This window comes from Monodon monoceros, unplaced genomic scaffold (genome assembly GCF_005190385.1).
Source record: "Monodon monoceros isolate NGI ecotype Baffin Bay Population unplaced genomic scaffold, NGI_Narwhal_1 Super_Scaffold_11, whole genome shotgun sequence".
Lineage (NCBI taxonomy): Eukaryota > Metazoa > Chordata > Mammalia > Artiodactyla > Monodontidae > Monodon > Monodon monoceros.
The window spans coordinates 27771144-27785277 of NW_021703767.1; the positions used below are offsets into that span (position 1 = coordinate 27771144).

Here is a 14134-nt window from a genome sequence, read left to right on the forward strand (position 1 = left end):
ACACAAAAATCTGTTGCATTTCTATAAACTAATAACAAAAGATCTGAAAGAGAAATTAAGGAAACAATCCCATTTGCCATCGCATCAAAAAGAATAAATTACCTAGGAATAAACCTACCTAAGGAGGCAAAAGACCTGAACTCCGAAAACTATAAGCTGCTGATGAAAGAAATCGAAGATGATACAAATAGATGGAAAGATATATCATGTTCTTGGATTGGAAGAATCAACACTGTCAAAATGACTATACTACCCAAGGTAATCTACAGATTCAATGTAATCCCTACCAAATTACAAATGGCATTTTTTGCCGATCTAGAACAAAAAAATCTTAAAACTTGTATGGAAACAAAAGACCCCAAATACCGAAAGCAATTTTGAGAAAGAAAAACTGAGCTGGAGGAATCAGCCTCCCTGACTTTAGCTACAGTAATGAAAACAGTATGGTAATGGCACAAAGAGTGACTTGCAGATCAATGGAACAGGATAGAAAGCCCAGAAATAAAACCATGCACCTACAGTCAATTAATCTATGACAAAGGAGGCAAGAATATACAATGGAGAAAAAACAGTCTCCTCAATAAGTGGTGCTGGGAAAACTGCACAGCTATATATAAAAGAATGATATTAGAGCATTTGCTAACACCATACAGAAAAATAAACTCAAAATGGATTAAAGACCTAAATGTAAGACCAGATACTATAAAACTCTTAGAGGGAAACAAGCAGAACACCCTTTGACATAAATCACAGCAATATTTTTTGGATCCATCTCCTAGAGTAATGAAAGTTAAAAACAAAAATAAACAAATGGAACCTAATTACACTTAAAAGCCTTTGCATAGCAAAGGAAACCATTAACAAAATGACAAGACAACCAACAGAATGGAAAAAAATATTTGTAAAAGATGCGACCAACCAGAGGTTAATCTCCAAAATACAGAGACAGCTCATGCAGCTCAATATCAAAATTAATAATAATAACCCCATCAAAAAAATGGGCAGATCTAAATAGACATTTCTCCAAAGACAACATACAGATGACCAACACACACAAGAAAAGATGCTCAACATCGCTAATTATTAGAGAAATGTAAGTCAAAACTACAATGATGTATCACCTCACACTGGTCAGAATGGCCATCATCAAACAGTCTACAAACAACAAATGCTGCAGAGGGCATGAAGAAAAGGGAACCGTCCTATGTTGTTGGTGGGAATATAAAGTGGTACAGACACTATGGAGAACAGTATGAAGGTTCCTTAAAAAACTAAAAGTAGAGCTATCATATGATCCAGCAACCCTACTCCTGGGCATATATCCGGAGAAAACCATATTTCAAAAAGATACATGCACCCCAGTGTTCACTGCAGCACTATTTACAATAGCCAGGACATGGAAGCAACCTAAATATCCACTGACAGATGAATGGATAAAGAACATGGGGTACATATATACAATGGAATATTACTCAGCCATAAAAAATACTGAAATAATGCCATCTGCAACAACATGGATGGAGTAGAGATTATCATACTAAGTGAAGTAAGTCAGACAAAGACAAGTATCATACAATATCACTTATATGTAGAATCTAAAAAAATGATACAAATGAACTTTAAAAAACAGAAACAGGCTCACAGAAATAGGTAACAAACTTATGGTTATCAAAGGGGAAAGGTGGAGGGGAAGGGATAAATCAGGAGGTTGTGATTAACATATACACACTACTATACATATAATAGATAATCAACAAGGACCTACTGTATAGCCCAGGGAACTCTAACCAATACTCTGTAATAACCTATATGGGAAAAGAATCTGAAAAAGAATAGATATATGTAAAAACATTGTTAGCTAAAACCAAGGGTATGATGCTTCCTCATTTCAAACTATACTACTACAAAGCTATGGAAATCAAGAGTATAGTACCAGCACAAAAACAGACAGGTAGATAAATGGAACAGAACAGAGAGCCCAGAAATAAGCCCACACTTATATGCTCAATTAATGTATAACAAAGGAGGCAAGAATATACAATAGGGAAAAGAAACCTCTTCAGTAAATGGTTTTGGGAAAACTGGACAGCTACATGCAAAAGAATTAAATCAAACCACTTTCTTACATCATATACAAAAATAAACTTAAAATCTATTAATGACTACCTGAAACCATGAAACTCTTAGAAGAAAACATAGGCAGTAGGCTCTTTGGCTTAGCAACAATTTTTTGGATATGTCTCCTCAGGCAAAGGAAACAAAAGCAAAAATAAACAAATGGGACTACATCAAACTAAAAAGCTTCTGCAGAGTAAAGGAAACTATTATCAAAATGAAAAGGCGACCTATTAAATGGGAGAAGATATTTGCAAATGATATGTCTGATAAGGGGTTAATATACAAAATATACAAAGAACTCACACAATTCAATATATATAAATTTTAAAACTCCTAATTAAGAAAATGGGCATAGGAGCTGAATAGAGACTTTTCTCAGAAGACATACAGATGGCCAACAGGCACATGAAAAGATGCTCAACATCACTAATCATCAGGGAAATGCAAATCAAAACCACAATGATATATCACCTCACACCTGTCAGAATGGCTATTATCAAAAAGATAGCAAAGCAACACCCAACTCTACCCACCACCAGTCCCTCCCAGCAGGAAGCTTGCAACAGCCTCTTAGATAGCCTCAGCCATGAGAGGGCAGACAGCAGAAGCAAGAAGAATTACAATCTTCCAGCCTGTGGAACGAAAACCACATTCACAGAAAGATAGACAAAATGAAAAGGCAGAGGGCTATGTACCAGATGAAGGAACAAGATAAAACCTCAGAAAAACAACTAAATGAAGCAGAGATAGGCAACCTTCCAGGAAAAGAACTGAGAATAATGATAGTGAAGATGATCCAGGACCTCAGCAAAAGAATGGAGGCAAAGATTGAGAAGATGCAAGAAATGTTTAACAAAGACCTAGAAGAATTAAAGAACAAACAAACAGAGATGAAGAACACAATGACTGAAATGAAAAATACACTAGAAGGAATCAATAGCAGAATAACTGAGGCAGAAGAATGGATAAGTGACGTGGAAGACAGAATGATGGAATTCACTGCCATGGAACAGAATAAAGAAGAAGGAATGAAAAGAAATGAAGACAGCCTAAGAGACCTCTGGGACAACATTAAATGCCAACAACATTCGCATTATAGGGGTCCCAGAAGGAGAAGAGACCTAGAAAGGACCCAAGAAAATATCTGAAGAGATTATAGTTGAAAACTTCCCTAACATGGGAAAGGAAATAGCCACCCAAGTCCAGGAAGCACAGAGAGTCCCAGGCAGGATAAACCCAAGGAGAAACACGCTGAGACACATAGTAATCAAATTGACAAAAATTAAAGACAAAGTAAAGTTATTAAAAACAACAAGGAAAAAACGACAAATAACATAAAAGGGAACTCCCATAAGGTTAACAGCTGATTTCTCAGCAGAAACTCTACAAGCCAGAAGGGAGTGGCAGGACATATTTAAAGTGATGAAAGGGAAGAACCTACAACAAAGATTAGTCTACCCAGCAAGGATCTCATTCAGATTCAATGGAGAAATCAAAAGCTTTACCGACAAGCAAAAGCTAAGAGAATTCAGCACCACCAAACCACCTCTACAACAAATGCTAAAGGAACTTCTCTAAGTGGGAAACACAAGAAAAGGACCTACAAAAACAAACCCAAAACAATTAAGAAAATGGTAATAGGAACATACATACCGATAATTACCTTAAATGGAAATGAATTAAATGCTCCAACCAAAAGACACAGGCTTGCTGAATGGATACAAAAACAAGACCCATCTATATGCTGTCTACAAGACACCCACTTCAGACCTAGGGACACATACAGACTGAAAGTGAGGGGATGGAAAAAGATATTCCATGCAAATGGAAATCAAAAGAAAGCTGGAGTAGCAATACTCATTTCAGATAAAATAGTCTTTAAAGAATGTTACAAGAGACAAGGAAGGACATTACATAATGATCAAGGGATCGATCCAAGAAGAACGTATAACAATTATAAATATATATGCACCCGACATAGGAGCACCTCAATACATAAGGCAAATGCTAAGAACTATAAAAGAGGAAATCGACAGTAACACAATAGTGGGGGACTTTAACATGTCATTTACACCAATGGACAGATCATCCAGACAGAAAATTAATAAGGAAACACAAGCTTCAATGACACAATAGACCAGATAGATTTAATTGATATTATAGGACATTCCATCTGAAAACAGCAGATTACATTTTCTTCTCAAGTGCACGTGGAACATTCTCCAGGATAGATCACATGTTGGGTCACAAATCAAGCCTCAGTAAATTTAAGAAAATTGAAATCATATCAAGCATCTTTTCTGACCACAACTCTATGAGATTAGAAATAAACTACAGGGAAAAAAATGTAAAAACACAAACATATGGAGGCTAAACAAACAAGAAAGACAGCAAACAACAAGCGTTGGTGAAAATGTGGAGAAAAGGGAACCCTCATGCATAGTGGTAATGTAAATTGGTGCAGTCACTATGCCAAACAGTATGGAGGCTGTCAAAAAGTTAAAAACAGAACTACCATATATGATCCAGCAATTCCACTTCTGGATACTTATCCAAAGAAAACAAAAACACTAATTCAAAAAGATATATGCACCTGTAAGTTCATTGCAGCATTATTCACAATAGCTAAGATACAGATGCAACCTAAGTGTCCACTGATAGATAAATGGATAAAGATGTGTGAGTCTGTGTGTGTGTGTGTGTGTGTGTTGTGTGTGTATACACATTCCATGTAATATTATTCAGCCATAAAAAAAGAATGAAACCTTGCCATTTGTGACAACACGGATAGACCTAGAGGATATTATGCTAAGTGAAATAAGTCAGACAGAGGAAGACAAATATTGTATCATTTCACTCACATATGGAATCTAAAAAACAAATGAACAAACAAAAAACAGAACAGTCATAGATACAGAGAACAAACAGATGGCTGCCAGTAGGAAAGTGGATGGTGGCGGGGGATGAGTGAAGTAGGTGAGGGAAATTAAGAGGTAGAAACTTCTAGTTACAAAATAAGTGAGTCACAGGGATGTACAGCATGGGGAATACAGTCAATAATAACCAAATATCTTTGTATGATGACAAAGGCGGTCAAAAGGTACAAGCTTCCAGTCATAAGATAAATAAGTACTGAAATGATTAATACAATTAACACTGCTGTATGTTATATTTGAAATTTGTAAGAATAAATTCTAAGAGCTCTCGTCACAAGGAATAGATATTTTTTTCTTTTTCTTATATTACCTATATGAGATGATGGATGTTCACTAAACTTATTGTGGTAATCATTTTATGATGTATGTAAGTCAAATAATTATGCTGTATACTTCAAACTTACACAGTGCTGTTATGTCAATTATATCTCAATAAAACTGGAAGAAGAACAAATAAGAACAAAAATAGATAAAAAGAGAAGGAAAGAATTTTCAGCCTTGGATTTTTGCCTGTATTCTAGGTGTTAATTTACGTAATGCATCTTGTAGAATCATATCAGAACCTGTGGTGGCAAATCCTAAATGGTCCACCAATGTTTCAGGAAGATGCACAAAGGAACCAATGTTTGGTGTTAGGAGAGTGGCCTCAGAAGAGTGGGAGTAGGACCACCCTGAAAGTGTGTGAACTTCTTCCCTTAAGGAGGTCTGCCCATATATTTTAAATGACCAGAGTCTTAGTGGTTCAACCAAATGGGCACAAAATAAAAAGCCCCAGGGAATGTTAAAAAGAAACTACATGGAAGGAATCATGAATGTCCTCACGATTCCATGTAAAAAGATTTCATCAGAATTATTACTCCTGGCATGTTTCCCTACCACTGACCCATTCTTCTTCATGGAATATGACTTCATGGAATAAGAACTGAGGATGTGGGGTTAGCTTTTTCAGAGATCACTTCTTAGATATCTCTCACTAGATTGACCTTATATTGGACATCTAAAGCTACCCAACATTTGCAGCCATAAATTCCAAAGAGTTTGTCAAAAATACAGATAACATTTGGGTTTCCACACACTTATCTCAGATTCTTATTTCTCTGTTGACACTGAATACATAAAAAAAAAAATGAGTGTTATTTATCGATCTCCTAATTTATCTCCATCACTAAATTTCACAATAACTTACGTCTCCTCTTCAGCTTTCATTTGGAAGGCATCTTCTAACCAATCTAATAATTTGTGTGTAAACTCACTCACGTCTTGCTGTGGGGGGAAAAAAAAGTCTTGTTGATATTCGAGCCTACCAATGAAAACACTAAATACTGCAACATAAAACTTATAGCCAGTCTTTTCAAATGTATAATTAACTGACTCCTCACAATGGTATCATCTGAAATGTTTCACAGCAAATGCAAGAAATATTTATAACTTAACCAGAGCATAAAATCAATATTTGAGAAAAACAAGCATTATATTCATAATCATGTAACTGGGCTTCACCTTAGGAGGGAGAAAAATATGTGTGTGTGTGTGTGTGTGTGTGTGTGTGTGTATATATATATAAATTCAAACTTATCAATGAGATTTTTAAAAAGAGTTATTACCTCCCCACAAAGAGCTCTCTAATGAATCTTCATAAAATGAAGGACCCACGTTACCAAAGAGTTCTTCATTATATAAAGATGTATTACTGGTTTCTGTCCTAGAAGGAATATGTGTTTTTAAACAATTCATTTTTTCAATTCAACTGTTAACGCACAACTTTTTAAGCCATATCCGATTTTACTAAGATATCTGTTAATTTGGATAGGTTGAGCCTAATTAATCACTGACTCCCCAACTATCAAGTCTACCACCTCATGAACTTCGAACTGATTCTCCAATCAGAACCAGCACAAACTTCACCTTTTGCCATCCCTTCAGTCCTAGATTACCTGACATAGATAAACAGGAATAAGCAGTGGCAGTTGTACTTGTCAACTACCATAAAATTCTTTCAACACTCCGACCTGGAGCATAGCAAACAGGTTTGTATAGAACCTGCATGGGGAGTGGAGTGGGCTGGGGTGGGCTGGGGGGATAAAGCAACCCTACTATGACTTCCCAAAGATAGATAAATAAGTGTAAGCAATTTGCCTTTATCAAAATAGTCCCAAATATAAAACAATCTTACTATTATACATTTTCACAGATAGAAGTTTTTTGAAAAGCATCTGGGCCAACCTATTTACCTTTAAAATGTTGAAACTAAGGTCTAGGAAGCTTAAATAAATTGCTCCAAAGCCATATAAAGACAACTAAACTTAACATATAAAGACAACTTCCTTAACAGGAAGGATTCTCCTTGAGAGCCACCGGAGGGAGCACGGCCCTGCCAACACCTTTATTTTGAACTTCTGGCTTCTAGAACTATAAGAGAATCATTTTCTATTGTCTTGAAATCACTCGGATTGTGGTAATTTGTTACAGCTGTCCTAGCACACTAATATAAGACTTTAAAATGACTTTCCATACTTTTCTATAACATTACTTACCCTGCAAGGTTATATCTGACAAGAAACAAAAAGGTTTCCTACTTATCCAATAGTCTTTAGAAGAAAATGTTAGGGGGGGAGAAAAACAACAAATATAAGCAAATTCTGATGTGACCACCTTTTTTGTTCATTTATCTTTGCCATAAAAAGTGAATTAAAAAAAAAAAAGCACAGGGAAGGCAGTGGCAAAATCAGACATCTTTCAGCTCTCCACACATCCATGTAACAGATATATATCCAAGTACTACAACACCTACACTGCAAATGTAGCAGATTTTTTAAATCTCCTCTCAAGTATCGTCTTTATTTTTTGCCCATTATGTCACTGTCATCTTTTCCAACACTGTTGCTATTATTCTCTGTTACTTTCTTTCCTTCTCTTCCACTTTCCTTCTTTAATTTCTCTGACTTCTCACATTATATGTGAAAATGTTGGTTTGTTTATAGACATTTTCTATTTTTATAGGAAAATTCCCAATATTCTTTCTAAAAAATTGATAAAAAGCAACCAAACAGCACTACATAAAGATTGGGAAATAAAAGAGCAATAAAAGAAAAATAAAATAACAAAGTTAATGTCATTCAGAAACCTTTTCTGAGTAATTATGGAAAACTACTTTCTGCCAGCAAAAAGAGGCATATCAAAAGCGTGTATACTATACTGACACTGGGTTATCACACCTTGGTGAAGATTTTTAATTAAAAATTTGTGAACATTCTGAATTTTACCTACTGCTTTCATTTAGTAATTTTAATTATAATATAAATTACAGCTTCATTTATCATATACTTTCAAGATTATTTATCACTATTTCTTAATTTAAAAGTAAATCTTCCAAATAAACAATGTTTTAAGTGGCTCCAGCTTATTTGTATAAAGATAAATGACAACATCTTTGTCATTTATCTTTGAAAAAAACTGCTTAAGAAAAGATCAGATTAAATAAAAAAGTTAATGAACTAGTAAGCACAACAAAGCTACCTGCTGGGAGTCATTTGATTTGAAAGCATCCTTAAGAATTTCAACTGCTCTTGATGGATCAACATATTTCCTTTTAGTACCAACAAGAAGTGCAAATAGATACCGAAGCTCACGCATAAAAGGCAAATTCCGATGCTCCTATTGAAAAAAAAGAAAAAATCCTTAAGTGAAGATTAAAATCTTTACTGGTAAAGAGATACTCATTTTAAAATTAACCAAAAATTTAACTAATATAGATGAGGGATGAATCTAGCACTCCTATTATCATAAAAAAGGAAGAGTGATCTTGTCATCTAGGAGACTGAAAGAAGGAGTCAAACATGGAAAGAGCAGAGGACCTAGACTAAGCTCACAATTTTAGAATAAATGCCACATATTCACAGTAAATCATGTCATTACCCAGCCAAGAATATCCTCATTTAAGTCTGTTTATTATAATCCTTTCCATTCAGCAAAGCCCAGCTGCTGCTGAGGACAGCAATAACAAGAGCCAATATTCAATGAGTGCTAACCACGTGCCAGGCACTACTTAAGTACTTTACGCTCAATAAACCCATTTAAGCAAAAATCCCCCTCCTCCATGAAGCCTTCCCAGGCCCCTCCAAGTCAATGATCTCTTCAAACTCCACATCTACTGAAATTAATGTTTTTCATTCAGCAATGAATCACTACTGCCACTGTTATGTGAAAATCCTAATTATCAGACACATTAGTCTAATAAGTAATTAGACTAGATCCTAATATTAGACTAATGTATCATCATTCTAGTGTTCCTTTGAAAACTCACTATTGTTTTTCTTCTTCCATAAGGAACAAAAACAACCCACTATTATCAATCACAAACAATTTATTTTAAAATAAGAAAACTTTTTATAAGAATGTAATTCACAAGTCTTAGTGAAATACATTATGGTAACAAATCAGACAGGCAGTTCTTACTATGGTTAGCTCCTGAAATAACAATTTTAACAGATAAAGCTTACATATACTATTTAAATATTAGAAAAATTTTCCAAGTTTGCATAGTTTTGTAGCAGTGTGTGTCTGTACAGTTGTTACCCAGAATAATATAATCAATTAATAAAGAAACAGTTGCTCCCACAATATATTAAAGAGCAGTCCTAAGAAATAGGTGTAAAGGAATAAAATTGATTCCAAATATTTATTTGATCTAAAAACTACATACCCATTACAGCAATCAGAAAGTACATAAAGTCTAACATAAAAACGCTAAGTTATAGAAAACATGGATTTTATTTAAGCATAATAAATTCCATCATTGATGATAAAGATGAAATGCAAAAGTTTTAAATGAGATAAAAAATTAATCCATGATTTTTCTGTGGTACTTACTATTCCCCAACAAGTGCCCTATATAAACAGGTTTCAAGAGTGTAAATGTTAAAAATTTTAATCCATAAAATAATTTTCAGAAATCTCCTTAATTTCTTGTGATCAATTTCTTCATTTATCACTGTACCTAAGGCAAGGCAGTTTTTTGAGACATTTCTTGCCAAGTGACAAGAATGAAATAAATGACTTGAAAATCAAGTGAAATTCTGCTGAGACGCATATGTGAAAAGTTAAATACTTTACTAAAACATTTTTTGCTCTCAGCCAATTCCTGTGGCTAGAAAATCTTGAATTTCAAAAGGCAAAATGAGTGGCTGCTGTTAAGACTAGCCACTGCATAAATTATGAAAATACCACCACATCTAGAAATTATTCAAACACAATTCTTTATCTTTTTTAAAACAGATTTATCAAGATATAACTGATGTACAATATACTGTACATTAGAAAGTGTACAATTTTACAAGCTTCACATATGTATACATCCATGAATGTATCACCACAATCAATAACATACCTGTCCATCAACCCCAAAACTTTCTTCATCCCTCACTCCCCTCCCTAATCATTCCCAGGTGACCATGGTTACTTTACGTTTTCTAGAAATTTATATAAATCAAATCATATTCTATGTACTCGTTTTAGTCAATGGTTTCCTGCAATCCGCATAATTATTTTGAACTTCATCCATATGTTTATGTACATTAATAATTAATTCCACTTTATTGCTGAGTGGGATTCCATTGTGTGGACAGACCACAACTTATTTATCCATTAACCTGTTCCAGCTGCAGTGGATATTACTGGATGTGGCTCTGTGTGGGCAAATGGTTTCATTCCTCTTGAGTAAAGAACTGAAGGGAAATGGCAAGGCTGTATGGTAGATGTTTTTAAGAAACAAACAAACTGTTTTCCAAAGGCATTAAACTACTTTATATTCTCACTGGCAGTGTAATGAGAGTTCTAGGTCCACATTCTAAAACACCTGGATATGGGCTATATTTTTTAACTTTAGTTCTTCTAGTGGCACCCCTCATTTTAATTTGCATTTGGCCTAATGACTAGTAACACTGAATATCATTTCATGTAGTTATTTACAATCTGTGTATCTTCTTTGGTGTTGTAATCTGTTGAGATATTTTTCCCAATATAGTAATAGGTTGTCTTACTATTGAGATGTAAAAGTTCTGTACATATTTTAGATACAATTCCTTTGTATGATATATGTTTTGCTAATATTTTCTCCCAATCTGTGGCTTGCCTTTTCATTTTGTATGAATTTTTCAAAGACAAGCTTTTCATTTTGATGAAAATATCAATTTTTTTCTTGTATGATTTGTGCCTGTTTATTGTCCTTCTTAAGAAATCTTCTCTTAATCCAGAACCCTAAAATTTTCTATGTTTTCCTCAAGAATTTTTATAGTTTTAATTCTTTGTTTTAGGTCTATAGTTCATTGTGATTTTTTTTTTTCATAAATAGTGTCCTGTAAAGGTTGGAAAGTATTTTTCTGTCTAAGACATCATTGGTTTAAGAGATTTTCCTTTGACCATTGAATTGTTTTGGCAACTCTGATTAAAACCAATTACCCCTATATGTGTTGTTCTATTTCTGGACTCTCTATTCTGTTCTACTGATCTGTATGACTATCTTTTCACCAGTAACAGTGTCTTGATCATTAGCCAAATAATTAATTCCTCCAACACTGCCTTTCTCTTTAAAACTGCTATGGCTATTCCACATCCCTTGATTCTGCATATAGATTTTACAATCAATTTGTCAATTCCTATGAAAATGCCTGCTGGGATTATAACTGGATTGCACTGATTCTACAGATTAAAGTGGGGACAACTGATATCTTAAAAAAACTGAATCCCCTGATCCATGAACATAGTATATCTCTTTATTTCTTTAATTTCTCTCAGCAATGTTTTGTAGTTTTCCATATCTTTTGTCTACTTTATCTCTAATATTCCATATTTTATGCTGTCTTACTTAAGTACTTTTTAAATTCCCAATTGTGTGTTACTAGTATTAAGAAATACAGTTGATTTTTGTATGTTTGCCTTGTATCATGTAATGCTGCTGAATGAACTCACTTCTTGATTCTAGCATCTTTTTTTTTTTAGTAGAGTACTTAGGATTTTCTAAATAGACAGTCATATAAATGAAAAGACAGCTTTGTTTCTTCCTTTCCAATCTGCATGCTTATTTCTTTTTCTTACCTTACAGCACTGGTTTAATAGTTTAAACTAATGTTTAATAGAAACATTAATTTTTTAATTTATTAATTTATTATGAATTTATAAATTATTATGAATTTATAATGAATTAATAAATTCATTAATTTATTAATGTTTAATAGAAAAGTGGTGAGGGACATCTTGTTTGTTCCTGATCTTTGAGGAAAAGGGTTCAGTCTTATACCATAAAGTATTATAATTAGTTGTAAGTTTCTCATAAATGAGTTTTATCAGGATAAAAAAGTTTTTTACTATTCCTAGTTTCTGTGAGATTTTGCCATAAATATATGTTAGCTTTCTTCAAATCCTTTTTCTTCACCTACTGAGATAGTCATACGGCTCTTCTTGTCTAATATGTTAATATGATGAATTATACTGATTTTTGAACACTAAACCAATCTTTCAGTCCTGGATAAACTCTACCTGCCAATGAGGTATTATTATCCTTTATATGTACTACAGCATCCAACTTGCCAAAAATCTGACAATTTTTTCTTCTATTATTCATGAGGAATATTGGTCTGTAGTTTTCTTTTCTTGAAATATATTTTTCTACTTTTGGTTTCAGCGTAATGCTGGTCTCATAGAGTAAATTTGGAAGTTTTATCTCTTTTTCAATTTTCTGGGAAAACATGTAGAGAATTGCTATTATTTCTTCCTTAAATGTTTGGTATAACTCATCAATAAACCTTGCTGCTATTGATTTTTTTTTTGGTGGGTAGGTTCTTAACTAAAAATTCTATTTCTTTATTATAATATAGAGATACTCAGGTTATCTATCTTTTCATCAGTTTCAACAGCTGTTAGCTTTTTAAATATTTGCCTGTTGTGTATAATATTCCACTATTCTCTTACTGTCTACAGAATATGCAGTGATGTGCCCCTCTTTCATTCTTTATTTTGGTAATTTGTTTCTTCTCTCTTTTTTGTCTACTTAGAAGGTTATCAATTTTTCCAACTTTCTTAAGAAGCAGCTTGTGGTTCCATTAATTTTTCTCTACTGTTTTCCTGATGTCTAATTCATTGATTTATGTACTTGTCTTAATTATTTCCTTTCTTCTGCTTTCAAATTAACAAGATTTTCCCCCCTAATTTCTTGATGCAATCTGATGCCATTAATTTGAAACAATTCTTATTTTCTAATAAGGCATTTAGTTCATGTATTTTCTGCTAACCACTGTTTTAGTTAAATCCCTCTAATTTTGATACATCATGTTTTAATTTTTATTCAGTTCAGAATACCCTGAAATTTCTTCTTTGACTTGTTCTTTGTTCCTGGGATTATTTAGAGGTGTAAATAATTTCCAAGTACTAGGGGGATTATCTAGATATCTTTCAAATTGCAAGTAATAATTCTAAATAATCATGTGAATTATAAATATACTTCAACCAAGACGACAGAACAACAAACTAACCAAATTGTGACAGAGGGAGGCAACAGTCCAAAAAGTTTCATGTAAAAACTGTAATGACTTAAAGGTGTCTGCTTAATTTCTCTGGAAGTATGAGTAGTTGGTCAGGTGATCTTGCTTCCCTTTTGAAAATGGCTTATCAGTCTGACACTTTATGGCCAAAGATTACGGCCTGAAAAGCTGGTTATAAATCAAATTATATTCCCACTAGCTAGCATTATAAATGTTTCACATGTTTGCAGGAAAAGCAGTTTTCAACATTAGATACTAAAAGGAAAACATAATTTAATAATGTATTATTACTATTAACAATAGGTCACACAAAGTTCAACACTTTACTAAAACCTATAACTTCTTTGTCTTTGCAACCAGTCCCCGTTAGGGCTACAGTTTCTTTATGACAAGATCACTGAAGTCTTACACTCAAGGATATCATCTCCATAATTAATTTTTTTCATTAAGTATGAATTTCTGCATGCAAATCAGTCCTATCTTTTGAAAAGCTAATATGAACAGTATAATAACTAGCAATAGCTGACACCTAGTACTTACTATGTA

The 14134-nt window shown here is 33.5% G+C and overlaps 1 protein-coding gene across 2 annotated transcripts in view; it reads right to left on the minus strand.

The window, feature by feature from the left end:
- Window positions 1–14134, minus strand: part of USP25 (ubiquitin specific peptidase 25) — a 140952-nt gene that overhangs the window by 72844 nt on the left and 53974 nt on the right. For both annotated transcript variants that reach the window (XM_029214127.1, XM_029214128.1), the window contains exons 7-8: window positions 8571–8708; window positions 6241–6317 (exon numbers count right to left, since the gene is read on the minus strand). In XM_029214127.1, coding sequence (XP_029069960.1) covers window positions 6241–6317; window positions 8571–8708 — 215 coding nt within the window. The remainder of the gene's footprint in view (window positions 1–6240; window positions 6318–8570; window positions 8709–14134) is intronic.